The 20788-nt window shown below is 39.6% G+C and overlaps 1 protein-coding gene across 2 annotated transcripts in view; it reads left to right on the top strand.

Annotated features, from left to right (window-relative positions):
* The window catches only part of MCTP2 (multiple C2 and transmembrane domain containing 2), a 119114-nt gene that overhangs the window by 89629 nt on the left and 8697 nt on the right, over window positions 1-20788 (top strand). For both annotated transcript variants that reach the window (XM_027688633.1, XM_027688634.1), the window contains 3 exons: window positions 6311-6433; window positions 9259-9300; window positions 19480-19589. In XM_027688633.1, the coding sequence (XP_027544434.1) occupies window positions 6311-6433; window positions 9259-9300; window positions 19480-19589 (275 nt within the window). The remainder of the gene's footprint in view (window positions 1-6310; window positions 6434-9258; window positions 9301-19479; window positions 19590-20788) is intronic.

Raw genomic sequence — 20788 nt, forward strand, 5'->3', positions numbered from 1 at the left:
GCTGACCAGAGTTCTCATCCTTCACAGCCTTTATTCTGTCACTCCTCTTCCTTGTTGTATCCTCACATATGATGTAAATTGTTAAGCACAAGTTGGGTATCTCAGGTTCCTCCTTAAGCTCATCCTGGGCCAGCAAGGTGCAGTTGGGACAAGAAGAGATGGGACATACGGCTATGGCAGCAGGACATGGCTTTGCTTCTGTGTCATTTAGTCTTTGCAGACAACTGAGGTGGGCAAATGTAGCCATGTTGTTTGTTACCCAAAGCATCTTCTGAGGAAAAAAAAACAAATTAGATAGATCTACATGGTAAAAAACTGCTACATATCCTTTAGTTCTACTTCTCAGTTCTGTGCAGTCACATATGTGATGCAGACTGAGAGTTTTTGAGGCATAATTTGGTTTGACTTTGGGATGTTTTATGCCTTGTCTTTGTTTTTAGATTCCATTTGTGTTTGCGCTTGCATCAAAGAGCTTTTTGCTTGTAGTACACCCTTAAAAAATTAGTAAGTTGTAGGCTGATGTGTGGAGCAATGCAGAGATAATTTGTAATGTGGCATTAATATTTAAAGACCTCTATTCCTTCAGGTCATTTTTGATTTTGGTCATTGCCGTTCAGTACAGCGCACGTTTCACACTGCCGTTGAGATGCTCTGTGTTCTTCTGCTGGGGACACAAAAAGCAAATTGAATCTAAAGTAAATAGGTTTCTCCTGCCAGTGCTGGTTTATTTAAGTATAATTTCTCTTCCTGCCACATTCTCCATTATTGCATTGCAACAAGGGAGAGACTCCACTCATAACTGACCCCTCCTTGAGCTCTGGTTTAGTGGCCATGAAGTGGCATCAGCAGTGAGGGAGCATCATATGGGTGTGGGAATGAGAATGTTGGTATGAACAATTCTGGAATGCATTCTTGGAAGGAGGACCTTTAGTGGGAAATAGATGCTACGTGGTTGCCTCAGCCTTTTTTGCCATACCCTGAGGTGGGGCTGTGTTAGGTTAGTTTCCATTATTTTTAATGGCTTCTTCTTTAAATATTCTCATTAGTCCCATGCATGAGCCAGCCCAAGAGCACAAGCCGCATTAGTGTACCCACATCAGACTGAGCCCACACTGGGTACCCTGATTTTTGTTAGTGTGGGCTCAGCACTACTCTGTTCCTGCATCCAGATTGTCCTTATCTGGAAGGGATGGCTCTGTATACACAGCTATATATATACATATACACAAATGTACTGCTCTATGTGAGTGTGTTCATTCTCTCCTCTACTCTTGTACTCTCCCTTTCTAAGGGCAGGAATAAGTATCTGTCAGAAATAATTTGTTGTCGACAGGCTTATTGCCTCCAAGGGATTCGAGTGCCCTTTTGGGGAGCCAGTATCTTACATTATTGGCTAATATCCTCTATTTTGTTTTGGACTGAAAACTTAAAAAAAACCCCAAAAGTCTAGAGAGTTTGTCCCTGAATACTTATTTTCAGAAATTTTTTCTTTTTTTCTAGAGTTCATTTGTGCATATGTGGCAACTTGAAACTACATAACTCAGAGATAAGTGAGAAATACAGAATCTCTCTCCCCTGTAAATAAAAGGGGTGCAAATCTTTTTTTCTCAAATCAGAATCGGTGATTTGGCTTAGTTCAAAACCTAACTTGGACATTCACAGCAGTGTCAGCTCAAGTTTTTCTCCTGCCTTCATGAATTACACAGATCGTGTTTATAAATCACATGAAGCTGTTAGTAGTTTGGAGTTCAGTTGAATTGTGGGTTTTGAGACTTTGAGTTCCAAATAATATTTTTCACAGCTCTGCTGATGAGGCATTTCATTAGCATTGGAGCCTACACTGGCTGAGAAAAGAACTTTTTACCACAGGTTCCTCGCATGCATTTAATCTCCTTTCACTTTTATTTCTTCCATCTGATGGAATGTATCGCTCTCCTCCCATCACTGTTGTTTTCCAAGAATTACTCTGTCACATAACGCAGCATCTTTCACTTTTCCACAAAAGCTTACCAGGTCAAAGAAAGCCTGTTTTTTGCAGTCAGAAAAATTATAATTGCTGTATAGAAAAAAATCACACCGAAGATACTATCTTATGCTAGGTTTCTAAACCTCTTAAAACTGTTCTATCCCCTGACTGTGGGTTTGCTGGTGACAAATGTTTTATGGGCATATTTTAGTAGACACCCGTCTAAAATCTGGTTTTAATAGTCAGATCCTAAATTGGAACCAGAGGGGCAGAAAAACCAGATTTGAAACGTGTTTCTAAGGGTTTGTTTTTACTTTCAGTTGAGGCTGCCTTCTCTCATCTTTTGTACTGCTGTCAAAAGGGCCACTCTCATGGTTGTTCAAACTCCATGCTTCTTGACAGGAACAGTTGGACCCCTCTTCAATGATTTTCAGATGAAACGGCTTCCAAACCTCCAGAGCTTTAACTTGTAGTTATTAGGCCCTTTGAAATAGCAACACATTAATCAGCTGAAATCAAGTGGTCCTTTCTCCAAGGCTGTGATATTGCTGTTCTCTTCTAGGTAGAGCTCTAGTCTAAATATTAGTTTCAAGAGCTCTTTTTCTTTTTCTTTCCCTCTAGATACGTCTATCCCATTTCTGTTTCTGTTTGGATCAGTGTTTTAGAATGCTGTGAATTAAATTGTTCGCTCCTATAATAGGCTTTTATACTCTCAAATGGCATTAAAGGCAGTAATGCAGAAAACTCACTTCCACTTTTTTGACTCTTAGTTTAGAAATCGACTGCTGTCCTTTTAACTTCTCCCATGCACAGTGTGAAACCCGGAAGAAAAGGTGTCAATGATGTAATGGATTGTGTCTGACACAACTTGTTCTAACAATGATGTGAAACATCGAAAAAAGAAATGGTTTGTTGAAACTGGATCATTTCAAACAGGACCTTGGTTTGTGTCCCTGACTTCTGGGGTATTGAGAAAGTGACCTGAACCTGTTAATGGATTCCCTTACTGGTCTGTGTATTAGGCAAAAGGCAGAATGAGGATGACAAGAAATCCAAGAAGATACTGTTCCTTGCATTAGCCATCATTTACATCAGCAGACAAAGCATTCTTGAGTTTTGGCAAAAAAAATATTGAAAAGAAAATAAGTTAGGGAGCATAATGCAGGACCTTCTCCCAGGCAGAAGGTATGATGGAGGAGAAAGTAAAAACATGCATGATTGAGAACCTTGTGATTTGGGGAGTGGATGTCTGTGTCACAGGGCTGCTGATGCTGTTGGTCAGTGTCAGGGAGCTGCCTGAGAGCTGATAAAATAGGACATGGGCCTGCTTGGGATCTGCTTTGAAAACTGATGCTGTAGAACTACTCAAAAGGCTGTTAAATTGCAGAAATATTTCTATTCGCTTTATAAACATGCTCTGAACTTCTGTTATGTACTGTATGTTCACAGCAATCATTTCCCATACCTCCGAGGCTAAATAATTTCTGAATAGCTAAATCAATTTGTCTTGTGTCTGTGTTGTGTCACAGTAATGAAAGTTCCCTGTACTGTGGCAGTAGCAGTAAAGCAACTCTTGTTAAGGAGATGTGGGGGCTCTATCAAAGCGTCACTGTCTGAGTTACAGCTCAGCAGCTGATTAACCAGTCAGCATTAGAAAGGAAGAGACAGTATGCCTGAGCTATCCACTGAGCCTACAGTGAGATTTTGTAATGAAGTTTGAAGTTTTATTTAAGGTCTGAAACTTAATAATACACAAAATGTACTGTAAGATCTAAAATCACCAAGGTCTTGATTTCATAGCCTGCCTAAATGACCTGTGATTGCAAGGTTGCATTGCACTTGCAGCAGAGCAGAGTGATGTTCACACAGGATGGTGACAGATGCACTAAAATTGGGTCAAGTCCTGCAATAGAGTGAATGAAGAAAGTTCTTCAAGAGCTTCATTGACTCCTTGTACAAGGACTCTGCTTGGCTGGGTGCTGGTGGAGCCTTTTTGCTGCATTAAGGGAAGACTGAGTTTGCTCGTGCCCCAGGGAGATGGTGTAAATGCAACCCCCTCCAGTGAGCTGGAGCAAATGTTTTGAATTAATACCTGGCAACAGGAATTTCCATGAAGGGGTTTACATAAGGATCAGATGTATATTTATATGTGTGTGTCTGTTCTTATCTGTCTATATGTACCTGAGAAAGATATCTGTGTAGAGATGTACAAGAAGAGGTCCTTGTTCTTTGGAGTGACATTTGAGGTAGGACAGGAGCTGGTATCACCTTTGCTTTGTCTTACAAAACAAGCAGAGATTCATCTGAGGGAGTTGTAATAGTTCCAGATGAACTTGTTCAGGTTAGAACTTTTCATTTATGGGAGACTTTTCAGCTGGGAATATAACAATTTTGGAAGTCTTTATTAGCTAGAGTCATGCAAGACTCCTGTAAGACAGATCAAGCACTGTGCCTTCTTGGCCTGGATTCATGTGTTTCTGTTGCCTTGCTTACATATGAAATGTGGCTGTGTGAATCATTATCACTTCTAATTTTTTAGTATGTTGAAAAGCAGGATCAAAAAGGAAAAAAAAAAAAAAAGAAAACCAAATCCTCTTCTACGTTCCTGCGCTGCAAATCAATAGCATGGGGATATATTGCCTGGATGTCAGCCCATTTTATAAATGAATATATCTCAAAGATCGTTTTACTGGCCTACAAATGCCAAGAACAGGATGACAGTCTAATTCCTTGCATAGCAACAGCTAACATAAAATCAGGTTCACTTTAGAAAATGCAGTGCTGTTTGGGCAAGGTTACGGATATAGGCATTGTTTCTCGGTTTATGTTTGGCCCGTGGTAGATATTAACTGGTCGTTTGTCTGATGTCAGACAAGTCTTTTTGTTTAAAAGTTACAACAGCTGCTGTTCTGTAGGGGTATAAATTCTCACGCTGCTGAATGCAATGGGAAGTATTTCTTTGGTACATTGTGGTTACACTTTCAAGTCCATAACACAAAATACATTGCCATAAATATCCCATTCTACAACTGCCAGCATTGTCTTTATATGTAATATCCGATGGGCCAAGGATGAGGGGAGGTAGAGATTTAGATTTCTCATCACACGTAGAGTTTTCCTTTGTTGTGGTTTGAGATACATTTACTGGATCTGACTCATTTTCACTTACCTGTATTATTCTAAAGATGTGATTGTTGTTTCTGATCATTCCAGGTTCTTTTGGGGGAAGAAAAATGAGAAAAATGTGTTTGTGCCTTGTCTTTAAAGGAGATTGCTTAAAATAGCTTCAAGTTGCTACCAGCATTAGGCAGTTCTTCTGGAAACACTATGTATGAGTAGAAAAGGAAATGGGATCACAACATGCATTTTATGGCAGTTCTGGATTTAGTTTATTAACTTTGCATTGCCAACCCCTCCAAGTTTGCAGTCTGTTCAGGTATTGTTGGTACTTTTAAGATAGGATTGCAGTTTGGCTTGATACATTTTTTTGGAAAAAAAACCTATGTGATTTTTAAATCCCCATCACATTAGTTGTGTGTTTTGCTGTTCCAGTTTGCAGAACAAATCGTCAAAATTTGGCTTCATGTTTTGCTGTTAGTGGGTTTTGTCAGATACCACTCCAAATACACAGAAGTGTATACTGGTTTTGGGTTAAGAGAGTCCAAGCAACCAGAGAAATCAGAATATGCTGTGCTGAAAAATGGCGAGAGTATGAGAATGGAGACTAGGCTGACTGGATCCCTTTCCAAAATAATGCATCATGTGCAACCTGAAGCCTTGCCTCCTGGATGGTAACAGTCCTTTCTCTGTGCTGTTGTGCCAAGAATATAGGTGGATTAATGGTGAAGATGCATTTGCTGATTATCTGCTGTGGAGTGACAAGGGATCTCCATGGTTCCTGTTGCACAAGAGGAAAAAACCCTCTCCTCTAGCCTGTGAAAGACCCCCTGGCAATTAGGGTTTGATGTAGTGGAGCAGGTTTACCTCTGTAAGTGCATCTGTTCTACACTAGCACTAAGGACAAAAGGCTTTCAGGCTTGAGAGGGTCCCAGGAAGGAGTGAATAAAGCCTTTGGAGTAACCTTATGTTCATGGCCTTATACTCCACCAGATACAAGGGAGGAGGACCTAACAAACAGCAGCCTAATGATCTCAAACAGAATAGAGCGAAAGCACACGCTTTGCGAGCCGATTTCTTTGCCAAAATAATAATATGAATGAGGTTTGAGGTTAACAGACATTCAAGGATGAATGTACAGAGTGATAATGACTGAAAGGCTTTCTCTACATGTCTTTCTCTTTAAACACTTGTGTGTATTCCCTTCTGCTGCTTTATTTCTCCCAGGTATTTGTGGTCACCGTCTGGAACGTGGAGCTGTACATGGTGCCCCTGGCTTTGCTGGTGCTCTTTGCCTACAATTTCTCCCTCGTCACGACAGGGAAGGTCAATAACGCCCAAGATGCCCAGGCAAGTAAAGTGGCAGTAACATTTCTGGCAGCCCCAGTTTGCCCTTGAGCGAAGTGTCACGTGTTTTAATGGTATTAAGCTAGTCGTGTATCTAAAAAGCGGTTTTATTTCAAAATTAGTGAAAAGAAACCTCAACCCTCTCGATTTTCGTTATTTGACTAAAGCAATAAACCATTCAGACTAGTAAGAGAAGACAACAAGAGTGTGTAGGAGGAGGATTTCACTTACTAAGTAACTACAAACATTTTTAAGTTAAATTAAGAAAGGCTTCCAAAGCAACAAGTGCCATGCCTCTCCTACCATTACGCTTTGCATCACACTAATGATTTGTGATTCACAGAAGAGGAAAGTCAATAGAAACCGGAAGAGAATATAGTTATTTTTAAAGTTATTTTATTGTCCTGTGATCTGAGGCTTTAAAAAACTTTTGTTCTTCCTTCCCACCCCCCACCCTTAAATGAAAAGTGCTTTTTTCCCCCAGAAATTTAGCCTTCATTTTTTTAACTTGGGAGAAAAAAGAATTTAAATGCAGAAAGTAATCACAAAGTAAGAAAGTGCTACTCTTGGGGTATGAAATGCTGTTTGATGTTGACCACTGTCTTTAGTCATACAACAATGGTAATTACGGCTAGAAATGAGTGTAAATTCATGAATGTCCATAGTGTTCTGTTTTTAAAAGTGAAATAAATTCAGTAATGAAATGGAGGCCAAAGTGTAGCTTCCAACTTTTGATAAAAAGATTGACATTGGTACCTTTACCTGAACGAGTCAAGTGGATTTTATACAAAGACATAATATTGTACAATTAAAAAAGTCAATAGCTGCTCTATTAGTTTTAGTGAGAAAAGTTGCTCGTAGTTCAGTTTTCATCCATTCCCTAGTGGAAAGATTCTTAGAAGACAGGGGAAGTTGCATTATCCAGACTGGGAGACGTTTAATTTGAAAACATGGTAAAAGAAATTCTTTTCTCCAGTTTCAGCCACGTCCAGAATAACACAAAAAGATACTGTGTGTCTTCAGTGACTACTTGATTTCATCAAGAAAATAACTTCCCATGTGGGAGAATCCCAGGCAAACAGCTGGTTTTGGTTTTAATACAAAAACCAATAAAAAAATAACAATAATAACTTACCCAGAAAAAAATACACAGAGAATGCCTTCCAGCCCCCTCACTCATCCTGTGGTGAGTTTGTTGCATGTTCAGGTGAGGTCAGTCTCGCAGAAAACAGAAAAATTGAGCAGAGGATCATTTAGGTGGATACTACAAAAGGGATATCTCTAAAAATACAGCTAATTGTAATAATACTCAAGGAAGGTCCATCAGAAATTTGGCTCTCTTCCTGTCACACATTCTGTAAGCAATGCAGTGCCATGAAATTCAGGGGTGCATTTTGCATAAGCAAAATCGCACATCTGCCAAAGTGCTTTGCAGGATTGAGATCATATGGAACAAGTAGTCAAAGTGCCTTTAATATTACCTGATTTCTTTTTTATGTGTGTCTATGATTCTAACCATCTGTAGGTCAAAAATAGACAATCAGGTGCTACCCTTAGTCACATCTGCCGTACAGATGAGATAAGGTTTTCTTCAAAATACCAATGGTTTTTACACAGTCATTTATTTATTTTTTGCTTCTTAAGCCCTTGGCTGCGTGTTCACTGCCCTTGGTTTTTGTGTGCTAGCACACACTTTTTGTGTATATAGAAGAATGCAAGCAACAGTCTTTGCAAAAGTGAACCTTAAATTCTCTCTGATTTCTGTGCTATAAAATGTGAATAACAGTATTAACCTTGTACTCCTGATCCAGTTGCCAGGAGGTTAAATTTGTGAATATTGGTAAAAATGGTTTATGATTTACAGATGGGGAGCTTCTGTAGAAATTTAAACCATGATCAGTGTTAATTCGGCTGCTCAGGGTATTCCAGAGAGCCAAAGAGTACATCTGGGTATCTCAGCTCCCAGTACTTTTTACATACTAGATGAAACTGCTTTTCAGGGGGAAAAAAAGAAAGAAAAAAACCCCAAAACAGAAACACCCAACCCCCCAAGAAAACCCAAATTCAAAACATCTTTTTTATTGTGATTCCTCACATTCTTTGCGTGTTTGCTGCATTTAAACTTGTAGTACACAGATTCAAATGTAGCTATTGAATAACCAAGAAAAACCTGGAGGATCCTGTTAAAGGCTCAGTTTATTAAATACCTGAATTGAAAGCCAAGTGCTCCTAATTCCAAGCCTTAGCCAAGTCTTTTGTTTTCTCCCCTACCTGTCAGCATAGAAGTTAAAGGGAGGAAATAATGCTGCATAGAAATCTGACTGTGATTCGTGAGATTGATTATGTTCATACTAATGTGTTTTCTAAAGTCTAATGTTTCAGTAATGGCCCTAAAGGGAGGGAGCAGTCATTGTAGCAGAGAGGATGGAACAAGTTGAGTATAGAGTCCTCAGCCTTGACACACCGTCTGGTTCATTAGCAAGACTTGAGTACAAAGCTGTTTACAGACAGTAAAAGTTGGCAATGAATTTGAAAGCCTGTTGCCTTCAAATTACTGGACACAGCCACGAGTGCTTTATTTAGGCTTAAAATTTGTATAGGGTATTGCGTGCTTTGTTCGGAATGTCACACACAAAAACAAAAAAGGTCCTTGAATACAAAACATTGTTTCTGAAAGGTGAAAGTGGTGGGTTTTTTAAATGACTTTCAATAGAAATGGGAGAAAATTGTATAATGAAATGTTGTGGGAGTATCATAAGCTTTTTGAACATTGCCTGTTGCTGAAAAATAAATGTAATGTTTTGTAATATGGACATCTGCTTCTGCAGGAGCTTATGGGCTTAGATGAAGATGAGGATGAAGATGATAAGGTAAGCATATCTCATGATTATGTTGGGTAGTATCAGAAGGAACGTGGGAGAGCACAAACCCACCATCTTCTCTCCGTGAGATCTTCAGTTATTATCTGTATTAAGTGGGAAGACAGTTGTCAGCAGGTTGCTGTTTGGCAAATTTGAAAGTAGGAGAAGATTGGTTTGTGTAACCTTCCACATGAGACCTCTGAACATTGATTGAATCTGAGCAGCTCCTTGTAATGGGCACATGTTCATGTATGTGCACTAAGAGGTGTGTGTTTGGGTGCACGAGGTGTGAAGACATACACGAGTGTGTAAAATCCCCCTTTGCCTCCGAGTGTTGGATGACATTCTGTGCTAGTGGCTTTCCCCAAATGATTTGGCATTTCCACTCCAGTAGGCCAGAATTAGTGTGATTTGTGGAGGACTGGTTAGAATTTTCTCAACGTTTCTTTCAGAGCCTGGGAAAAAAACAGTTTTAGTTCATCGGCTGAAATGTGGAAAGAATTGGAATTGGCAAGGCCTGTTTTTTATTTTATTGGAACGTACTTACTCATTCTTCTCACTGTGAAAAATTCATTGGATTTTTTTCCAAGTTTATCAAACCACAGTGACAAATGATAAAAGGATTAGAGGGCATGACATATGAAGAAAGATTAAGAGAACCTAATGTATACAGCTTGAAAAAATGTAAGTAAGTGAAGGAGGATCTGATAATCTATAAATACTTTAAAGCTAAAAGGTGAGGAATTATTTAACGAGCAACAGCATGCAAAGGAACATTAGCTGTTAGGAAGAAAATGTTCACAAGGCGATGTGAAACTTTAAAATTGCATACAAAGTTAATAAGACTCTTCTTGAATATTCTGTGTTTTAAAAGTGTTACAGTGAAATTGTTGATCATTGAGAAGTAAATCAATACCACAGCAGGCAAGTGCACCTTAACTCTTCTCAGTCACAGACCCTAGAATTGAAGCTCAGCAGACTAATTGATGGGAATAGTTATTTAAATTTAACTCGCTCCTCTGTGGTGGTTATATTTTAATGAGCAACCAGAAATCCATCAAAGTTATAAAGTGAACTTTAGGCAATCCAGCTGAATTACAGGTTTCTTGCAACACACAATAATTGTCTAAATGTTCTCATTTATAATTTACTCTTTGCGTCGTAAAATTCGTCAACTGAATGGACCAATATCTGGAACTCATCAGAAGTTGCTAAATGAAAGCTGCCTCTTTTTCAAAGGAATAGTGTGTATCTCTAAAAGTCAATAATTTCTATTTAGTGGGTGTAATTTCTATACAGTGCTAGACACCTGTAAATATTGACCCTCTGCATATTATTTGTGTGATGCCTAAAGGTGTAACTTATTCACTGGAACAATCCCATTTACTTTCTTCTATTTTAATATTCCTCTTTTTCACTTGGAAGTGCTGAGGTGGGAATAGAGAAGTAAAAATGTATTAAGTAGGTGTATAATCCTCTGTTTCCCGTGCTGTGCAAGAGATTCATTGCTGCAATGATAAAATATTCTAGGTTATGTTTACCCTAGGTTTAACTCCTGTGACTTTGGTTCTCTCTATAGATACAACTGGGTTGCTTAAATATGGATTTAATGACTTTACAGTTTTGCCTCCCCCCAAACAACTTCACTGTAATTCTCTTTCTTGGTTTCTTCTAACTAAATAGGTAGGTGTGGGGAAACTCCTGAGAGTCAGTGTTGACCTGTTGATGATTTGACCCTTCCATTTTGTAATCAGTGTTGCCTCTGTGTCCATTTCATGCATTCTCTGAGACTCTTGACACAGAGAGCTGGTAGCACTGGCTAAAACTACTCACAGTAGACACCAGCAGGCTTTCTCATCAAGGTAACCCTTTACATCCCAACATTTCAGTAATAATAATTCATAATTCATATTAATTGTTGTACTAGTGTTACGGGTCTAGGGAATTCTGACACAGAGTTGCCAGAAGAGACAATTTCCAGCCACTGCATGTGTCCCATGCTTTCATTCTGCCCTGTGTGTATCCCCTGTGCAGCAGTGGTGGACCATGCTTGCACTCTGATGACTTGCATCTTTAAGTACATTAGGTTATTCTAAGTGACTTTTCCAAGTCTGAGGGTGGCCAGTGCTCTTTGGGGAGTGTAAGAAAAATGTAATTTCATGACATTATCTCATGGCAATGTCAACATTTAAACAGACAACTATACTTTAAAAAGAAGTCTGTATATTTTTTTTCCCTCCCTAATACAAGAGCTCCCAGAGTTGAAATCTGCTAGTTGGGTTGTGGTATAGGAGGTCACTGTTTCTGTTTCCTATCATCGTGCTGTATCAAAATATGCACACACAGAGCCCTTCTGGGTTCTGCTGCCTGTTAGACATAACAGACCGTGCTTCTGGGAATTGTAACACACCCTCTAAGAGATGAACTGTTTACAAATTAAAAATACACAGACACTTAGTTCAAAAACCCAAGAGCAGATTAACTCCCTCCACCTAAACTATCTGTCTTAAATGACAGGGCTTAATTGCCATCTCCCCCGTCCTTTCTCCCTTTGCCCTCCCCACATACCAGCATGGAGGACTGTAAAAGATAGGAGAGCTCTGTCCCTTTGGCACAGCTCTTCGGTGGATAAATGCCTTCTCGGATTTGTGCCATCTTGGACACAGAGTTCAGGCTGTGTCCTGTCAGCTCTGGGCTCTGTCAGACTGCCTGAGTAAGGATTGTTTTAAAATTACATCACTGAAACATCTTTTGCCTGCCAGTAAGAAGGTATAGACAAGTTACATGCAGCTTACATGCAGTAAGTTGTCTAATTGTTGGCCATTTCTATTTATTTTATTTTATTTCATGGTTTTGATAATGACTTTAGAACTTGAAGAGCAGACAGTTGTGCTGTGAATGAATGTGTCATAGCACCTGACTGGAAAAAGTCTTGGAGTCTTCTCAGTCGTGTGAATAAAAGTTTGCATCTCCTCCACAACAGACAAAACTCAAATTACTACTGTTTCCAGGTCTGGTAACTAATTCAAAAGAAAATCAGAGACAAAACTAAATCAATCACAGTTCTTGTGTGGGTTTTTTTGTTTTGTTGGTTTTTTTTTTTTTGGAGGATTTCTATCCTGTGGTGAACCAATGTAGCCCTGCTTGGCTAGTGGGATGTAACAGGGAAGGATCAAATGATACTGTGGCGTTAAGCCAAGTTATTTGGCAACTTCCAAGGAAGGTTTAGTATCTCATGTATTGGAAACAAACAGAAGTGGGAAAAATAACCAAAAAATAAAAATCTAGTGTTTATAATGTAGGAAATTCTCTGTCAAAAATAGGTACCAAAGCTATACAAAGTTTTACGAACAGAATTCAAAAGGACTCCAGCCGAACAAATTAAAGTCAAATTCATCCAGTAGCAAACAGCTGACATTTTCCATTTGAGTTAGATTCAGCATGTGGAAACCTTCCGTATGGATCTTATTTGTACGGGTGGATTACGATGAAAATTGCATTAATTTTCTCCACAGTAAAGGTCAGTAATTGAAACATGAACCAAGACTCTATTGTGTAAGATGCTATATCCCCATACTTAGGAAAGGTCATTCAAGACAATATCATCTCATTGTTTTCTTCCCTGGAAGTATAAATAATTTCATTAGTTTTTCTTTTTCTCTTCAATGCAACAATCGCAATATAATATTTCAACATCTCCCATTAAAATTGCTGAAGAGAAATGATGGTGAGGACTCGAAAATACCCTGTGATACACAGGGTATGTTCAGACTGACAAGGATCATCCACCTTCTCCACAAAATTTTGGGCAAGATCGTGTCCTAAAAAGACCCATTGCAGGGGTTGCTCTCTGACTGTGCTTTGTTCTTTCCTTGGGAGCCTCCTGTGTTCAAGAAACTGGGAGATAAATGGTCTCTTGTTACATCTTATTTGCACTGCATCATTGTCTAGGACTGCTCTTATCCACAGGCATCCCATAAATTGGCACGGTTCTTGTATCAGCATCGTGACCCACCCATTCACAGGTTTAGAGGTGATGGGGTAGCAGAGTTGAAAGGAAGAGCTTGCAGAGGACTTTTAGTCATCCTGGGCACTGTGGTATGTCTCTCCTCAGAAAGAAACCTTAGCAGCCCTGTGGCAGTCTAAAATTCTCCCTCTTAGGGAGCATTACCTACCTAGAGGTAGGTGAGCCAACACTGTAACTTCTCTGACTCTCTGGAGAAATATTAAGTTAGCAGTAGGCAGGTCACTGAACTGAGCACATAAACCTCAGGGAGTCCTTGTCCCTTAAAAATTCCAACTATTTAAAATGTTAAATTTTATTTTGAATAGACCAGATGTATGAATAGATCTGTCTTTCCCCTGTACCCCAAATTGCTAAAGGTCATTACCTAGATTATAGATGATGATCCAGTAGTTTAAGTCTAATCACCATGTGATTGTCCTTAAGTCTCATGTATTTCCAGGAGAAAGCACTTATTTTGACAGAACTTGTTTTCTTTCCCTTTCCCTTTTTTGAATCAAAGGTGACTGATGACTTTTTATCTCCATTCAGGATTGATTCCCTTTGCTTCCTACGCACATGTTCCTCACCTGAATGGTGTTTTATTCTGTTGTGACTGCCAGTATTGCTTTAAAACTTGTAGCAATGGCACTGGACTTTGTGTTACTTTACATGTCTATGAAAACGTGAGCAAGTACAAATAATGCTTCTTAAAGCCCCTGCATTTCATGCCTGCGCATAGAGAAAGCAACAGAGTTATGATCTAAGGTTTTTCACATAGCATTTTTCTTGGGTTTGGCTTAGGAGACTTTTTGCTGGTCCCCTGTGCACAGATGAAATTCATCTAATGTAAACAAAGAAAGTGTAAGCATGGCTAAGCAAGGCATGAAGTGGTCATCTTCTGCCCTATAGGCAGTGTTGCCCAGACTTAACTGTAGGATCATGTGCTATTGCTTTTAAAATGTGTCCTTTTAAGACCAATGCTGTTCTTCTTCATACCAGTCTGAAGTGATTCTATTGGCTCTAGTGGAATTATTCCAGATTTCACACCTTTTTAACTGAGAGCATAAATTGACCTGTATGTGTTGCATTTCCTCTATTTGGTAATTATTTCAAGTACACTCAGATTCGCTAAATTTCCACAGGCAGGCACATTTGCAGCATGGTGTTAATAAACAAAAAGATCCTGTGATGCACAGTTTCAGGACTGCACGAGGCAATTGCTCAGAGTTTGGCAGCCGTCCTCTCCGGGTACCCGTCCTCCTGGAAGTGCCGAGCAGCTCCCCTCGACACGCAGCAGGCATTGCAGCACAGGGCAAGACAGTGACTCAGCAAGGCAGATTGCTGGGTTCATTTCAGCCGCCTTTGGCTCCCACCGAAGGCAGGATCCAGTTCAAGGTTGCTGTGGTGACTGTTTTCAAAGCTCTGCCTGGAATTCATTTTAGCTACCAAGAGACTGTCTGTCACTCCATGGCTACCACCTCCCACAAGAGCTTCATTCTGCTGCTAGACTGGAGCTGTTAGTGGAGTGTTCCCTGCAGACAATAGAGGCCAGTGGTCTGCTGTTTATACCCAATAAAATCTTTCTGGTTTCAGAAGTTCTTCATGGACGAGTATTTTGGCCTTAAGCTGTTGTTTGGCACAGGTTTTGCTGGACACCGGTAAGGTCAGAGTTTTGTAGTCTAGCACAGAGCAAGTTGCAAATTAAATCCAACTTTGGCTAACTCTGCTTTTCTCTAAATAACTACAGCATGTTTTGTTTTGTTGTTTTTGTTTGTTTTTTTTTTAAAGCAAAATAATAGCAGAGCAAAAAGCAATGCGTGTCTGAGCTGTTTTCCTTTCTTTTCCCTTTCCATCAATCTTGTTCGTTGCTAATACAGTGAGGAATTAATAACTGGTACGTCAGATAAATCCTGGTAAAACATTGCCCTAATGTGCTTGCAGCAGTAGCATAATAAGACAGCTACTGTAAGAAAGCTAATCCCGAAAGTTAGGCCAGCCTGGGGCTAGGCAGAGTAATTCTTTCAATCCCTGAAGATATTAATGATTTTCATTCCTGACTCAGTTGGCTGTATCCTGTTTTCTTCTTCCTTTTGCATTAATCCCTATTTATGTTTTCTCCTCCCCTTTTCCTCATCTTTGCCCCCAAATGTTCCTCAGCTTCATATATTGAGTTTCCCTTGGCACGCCAAAAATCTGCTGATGAATACCACTTGTTTGAAAGTTGCATGCAAGATTTCTTTTTCTGCGAGTGTTTTATATGAAATCCAAGTGAGCAAGTATTTAGAACTTACTCGTGGCTTCAAGCCTAACTTTGAGTTGTATGCATATGATATTTGCAGTATACATCAGAAATACCCTTAGAGAGTCAAAATTGTCTATGTGTTTGGAGCACTGCTTACTGGTTTGGATGTATCCAGAGGAAAAATATCTGCAGGATAGATTTAAAAAATAGGAAACAGCTTTCTGTAAAGATGAAAGCTATTAATCATTGAAACAAATGATCAAAAGAAGTTAGGGGATCTCCACCATCGAAGCTTTCAATTCTGTAATGGATGCTTGGCTACAGAAGAAGCAGTTATGGGCGGTATTTGGTCTTTGTTCCAGAGCAGGCGATTGAAGAATTTTGCCTTCAGTCTCTTCCTCCACAAGTCTTATGATTTTCCCTTGCAAGCCCAGCTCTGACCATTGTAGCTCCCTCATCGTGAATTGCTGTGCTACTGCTGGGGGTGTCTTCTCCTGTCCTGCCCCATATTCCCACTTCTTAAAACTCTTCAGCATTGGAAGTACCTCAGTGTTGAGGTCATGTGAGGGTTTCTTTTGCAACTGTCCCTGAATGTCTGGGAGCTGCACAAGTTCCTTCCAGGGAAGGAAGATCACAGAGCTGTGGTAACCCTTTGAGTGTGTTTACATGCCCCTCTTTAGGTGTTACATATTTCAGAAACAGGAAAATCTAGAAGCCACTTCCAGTACGGTAGAGGTTTGGTGTCTTCATTTACAAGTTTAAGTTGATGTGCATTAGCTGGACACAAAAGACTTTATTTATGAAATTGCTGGGTCTTGGTTGGTGTTGTTTTTTTTTCTTCCCCTGACATGCTTAATCTTTTGTAAACCCCCTTTTGTGGTTTTGTTCAGGCAATTAATGTAGAAATGAAGGTTTCTTAAATCAGGATATGCAAGGAAGATTTGAAGCAGCACACTGATTATGTAATTAATTCTCAGTTGTAAATTCATTTTGATGGAGTTAATTCTTTCCCAAAGGCTGAAGACTAGTTTTGGTCCACCCACAGTGCTGTAATCTGCTAAGAAATAAAGAAGAGAAAGGCCTTGAAGGAGTGAAATTTTTGCGACTGGTTTTAGGGAAAATTTACCAGAAACAGGAAGGATATTTTGTTTTCAATTCAAGCATAAGCTGCTGAGCTGTGATTTTGAACCATGGGTATCCAAATCCAAGCAGCATAATATATTGAGTCCAAAAGAAAGCAGAAAGCAATGATACTTGAAGAGACTGGAGAAAAATTACCTGGGTGGTGGGACCTTGCACAGATGGGAAAGTCCATGTAGTGGAAGATGTACTTAGGATTACTTTTTTCATCTTCCACAAATATAGTACTGTTCAAATATAGCTTTCTCTGTGACAGTTGCCCGTTTCCTAATAAATAGGGGCCAGTGACTGTCGTCCTGAGGGACTCCTACTACTTCTGACAGTGTTTTGTGAGGTGCTGACTTCAGAAAGCATAAACAACACTCCAAAATCTAAATAATTTGAAAAATCCTGTTTGCTGTACTTCATTTGTCTGCTTCTCTCTTGCTTAATCAGTGACCTAATAATCCTGTAGATGTATTTAGACTGCAGGTTTCTAGAACAAAACAATAATAACAAAGAAAAATTGACAAATTCTCAGGATTTTTTAATGATTATGCACATACACTGTAGTGCATACTGCAAGGACAGTTGCAGCCTATTTTACTCTAATAACTGATTTTATTTACAAGGCTTTCTAATCTCAGTTTGTCTCTGCCTTTACATTGGTTGGTCACATTTTATATTAGAAGTTGAAACCATCACTGTCTAGGGGTGATTTTAACTTGCACGCCAGGTAAGCACAGGCATGCAGTTGTCATTATAATCTTTGGAGCTGGTAGTTTGTGTTTTATTTTCCTGCTCTGCTTCATGGCTGCAGCAGAAGTTGTGTTGTGTTGGTTAAACTGCGTTATCACCACATCTCTGAGCTCAATCGAAGATGTGTAAATGAAGTCAGCATGATGCAGATAGAGCTGACAGATGATCTGCCTTGCAGCTCGGGGTAGCAAGAGTAGGCTTGCCCTGCAATATCACTTTATTTAAGTGGTTTCTTTACCCCTCTGTCTGAATTTGGACAGAATGAAATTCCCACTGTCTGGTTTTCCATGAGCTGTTCTCCAACTTTTACTTCCAAGTTTGGTGGAAAAAAAGCCAACTGTGGCAGAGGGACCACTCCAGTGAGTGAATAGTTAAATATAATTCCAATGTGTCATTTACATTTGAGCCTAACGAGGTTATAACTGGAGCTGTGTGAAAATGACTTTTTGGTGCTATTTTCACATAAACTGACTATTTATTTATTTATTTTGTTCTGGGGTTATTTCACACCCCAAGGGTTTCATTTTTGTTGGTTGTTTTATTAATGTAAAAATACTCATTTTCACACCCAAATGTGTGATTATTTTAAAAGCTGCTTCTATTCATTGTGCACTCACTTGCAACCTAAAGGCAAATATTCAAATGTCTGGAGCTTGATAACTCCATGGTGGTTTTGGCTGGCTTTTTAAAATCAAAAATTACTGGGGAGAGAAATGGGCAGTAAGTAATTCCAAGTGTTATAAGAGCTATACTCCCGTGCCTCTCTCTCAGCATCCAGGGATGGGTCAGAGGTTATTCCAGCACATGCTGGAGTGTGGTGCTCTGTGTCAGGCACACACAAACCTTCTCCCATCACAGTAGTGCCAAAAGGCTGGAGCAAGAGCCCTCACCTCTGTGGTGCTGTGTGACTCTAAGTAGCCTCTGACCTTCTCCTGCATGGAGATATAATGTGGATGACAACACAGAGGCAGAATTGCAACCGTGTCGATCCGCACGTCTCTGGCCCTTGCTCATCCCCACCCACCCTTTCCGCTACCCTGACTGCTGAGGACCACGGAGAACATGGATACAAAATGCTTTTTACTATCATCTCCCCTCTCTGGGAACCAGTTGGTTAAAGCACAGCTTAAAATGTCTTATTTTCGCTAAATTGGCCTGATTTTTGAGTGTCTAAAAGTGATGTAAAATCAGTGTCCAGGGCTCTGCGTTTTGTAATAAGTGAATGTTTTGCTGATTTCTCGCTAGAATATCTGCAACCACACCAATTTGCATGCCTGTATGTGTGTTAGATTGCTGGTAAAGAAATGCTGAATGCTGATAATTGTATACTGATTTTCAAGCCTGATTTAAGTAATTTTGATTTTTAATTCATTCTGTGCTTCCTTTTTATTTCTGCAGTTGTGTAGTAATGTCCTGTAATGTTGTTGCCTAAAATAAGCAGTAAGAAACAAAGTTGTGAGATGGCCACTGTGAAGGGAAAAGGACATTTCTTCCTTTGATTCTTTTTTTTTTCCAGTAAAAGAATAAGTCTCTGTATACAGAATGTTCAAAAAGTATTACATTCACTATCTTGCCGCTAATTTATATACACAAAACAGCATGGCTGTGGGGAGCCCAGAAAGCTCAGAAAAGTGATATTCAGAAGTTCTGCACAAGAATATTCTTGTTCTTGAGGAGCACTGAGCAGCCAGCACTGCACATCAGGGGTGCTCAACACTTCTGCTTTGGGGTGAAACTGAGTTCTTCAGGGAAGTCCTGGTTTAGATTCTGCAGTTGATTTGCATTGGAAGGTGAAGAAACCTTTGCCCACATGTTGAGGAAAAGAAAGAAAATAGGGATCTATATTTTCCATTTATATTACATACAATTAAAAAATAATGTTAATTGTATGTGATAAACCCTGAGTGCGTGTTCTTTCCTCCCTTCAGTGACATACTAGACTTCATGGATACAACAGCAGTTCTGGGAATCTTACTTTCTTCATATATCTTTGAACATCCTAGCAAATACTGAATATATTAAAAAAAAGTTTTGGTTTTCTGTTTTGTTTTTTTTGTGTTAGGAATCTGAGAAAAAGGGGCTAATTGACAGAATCCACATGGTCCAAGAGATCATCATAGCTGTTCAAAGCATCCTAGAAGAAATAGCATCGTTTGGAGAGAGGATTAAAAAGTAAGTAATAAATTTTTTATTGCTTAACTGTGATTTACAGTGAAGCAGAACCAGGAGGACTAAGGTGGAGCGAATGTCTTGCTCCAAAAATGACTTCAAGGTGCAGCAGGTTATCCTCACCAGTCCCACCACTGCTGCTTCTCTTACAGTCATTTATTCCAAAAACCTTTTCAAAGCATAGAGAAGAGGTGAAGCCAAGTGCTTTACTGATAGCTTCCACATTTGCCTAAATTTCTGGTCTTATTTGTTTGTGGTGGAGTAGGGAGTCATGAATGCCACAGATACTTCTAGAAGATGTGGGCACAGAAGCATCAGGCATTTCTTTTCACTCCCATCACAGAAAGTAGGTAGGAACTGATGGTTGCTTTTCCCACGCCCTCCGTGTCCAGACCTGGCTGCAGGGGTTACCAGTCACTTATGTCTCTGACCAATGTGTTGATGTTCTTCCCTCTTTGCCATTTTGAGCTGTCTGCTTCCTGCTGGTGCCACAAGGAAGCCCAAAGGGGGTTTTCAGGGTCTCGTTGCAAGGGGAGGCACACAGTGCATTACTGACCTTAAAACGGAGGGAGGTGAAGAGCTAAAAAAAAAGAAGAAATCCCACACACGAACACACACAAACTTTTATAACTCAATCTACTGGAGCCTAATTGACCCACATTGTTTTCTGTTTTGAACACAAAGTGATGGTTTGTGATCGAGCCACACTTTAATGAGGAGCTGGGTTCAAGCTAAAAATACAGCAAACGCATGTGCTGTGGTTCCACGCTGGACACCCCAGCTGGGGTGGAAATGGCCCAAAGATGTATTCCAGTCTATGAACAGGGCACTGTTCTGCCCAGCTGCATGGCAGGAAGGCTCAGAGCACTTAAACACTATTAATTCTTGTATTCATTTTGGTAACAATGGTCTTAAAGAACACATTGGGTATTAATGTGGAGGCCCGATGTAATTTCAGAAGAATTCTGTTGTAACTCAACAGTGATGTACCATTAAAAAATTGCTATCAAAGTTTTTTTGTAAGTGACAGACTGAATTGTGCTGCAGTTTCCGTCTGTCACTCCAGTTACACAATCATAGGGAGTTTTCTCTGAATTGAGCTATTTTGCTATTTTTTTTGCTTAAGCTACTTGATTGATGATGATGGGTCCTCTCCCACCTATCTTTACTTAATATTTAATACGTCTGTTGAAGCTTAAAAG

Source organism: Neopelma chrysocephalum, unplaced genomic scaffold (genome assembly GCF_003984885.1).
Source record: "Neopelma chrysocephalum unplaced genomic scaffold, ASM398488v2 Primary Assembly neopelma1_75, whole genome shotgun sequence".
Classification (NCBI taxonomy): domain Eukaryota; kingdom Metazoa; phylum Chordata; class Aves; order Passeriformes; family Pipridae; genus Neopelma; species Neopelma chrysocephalum.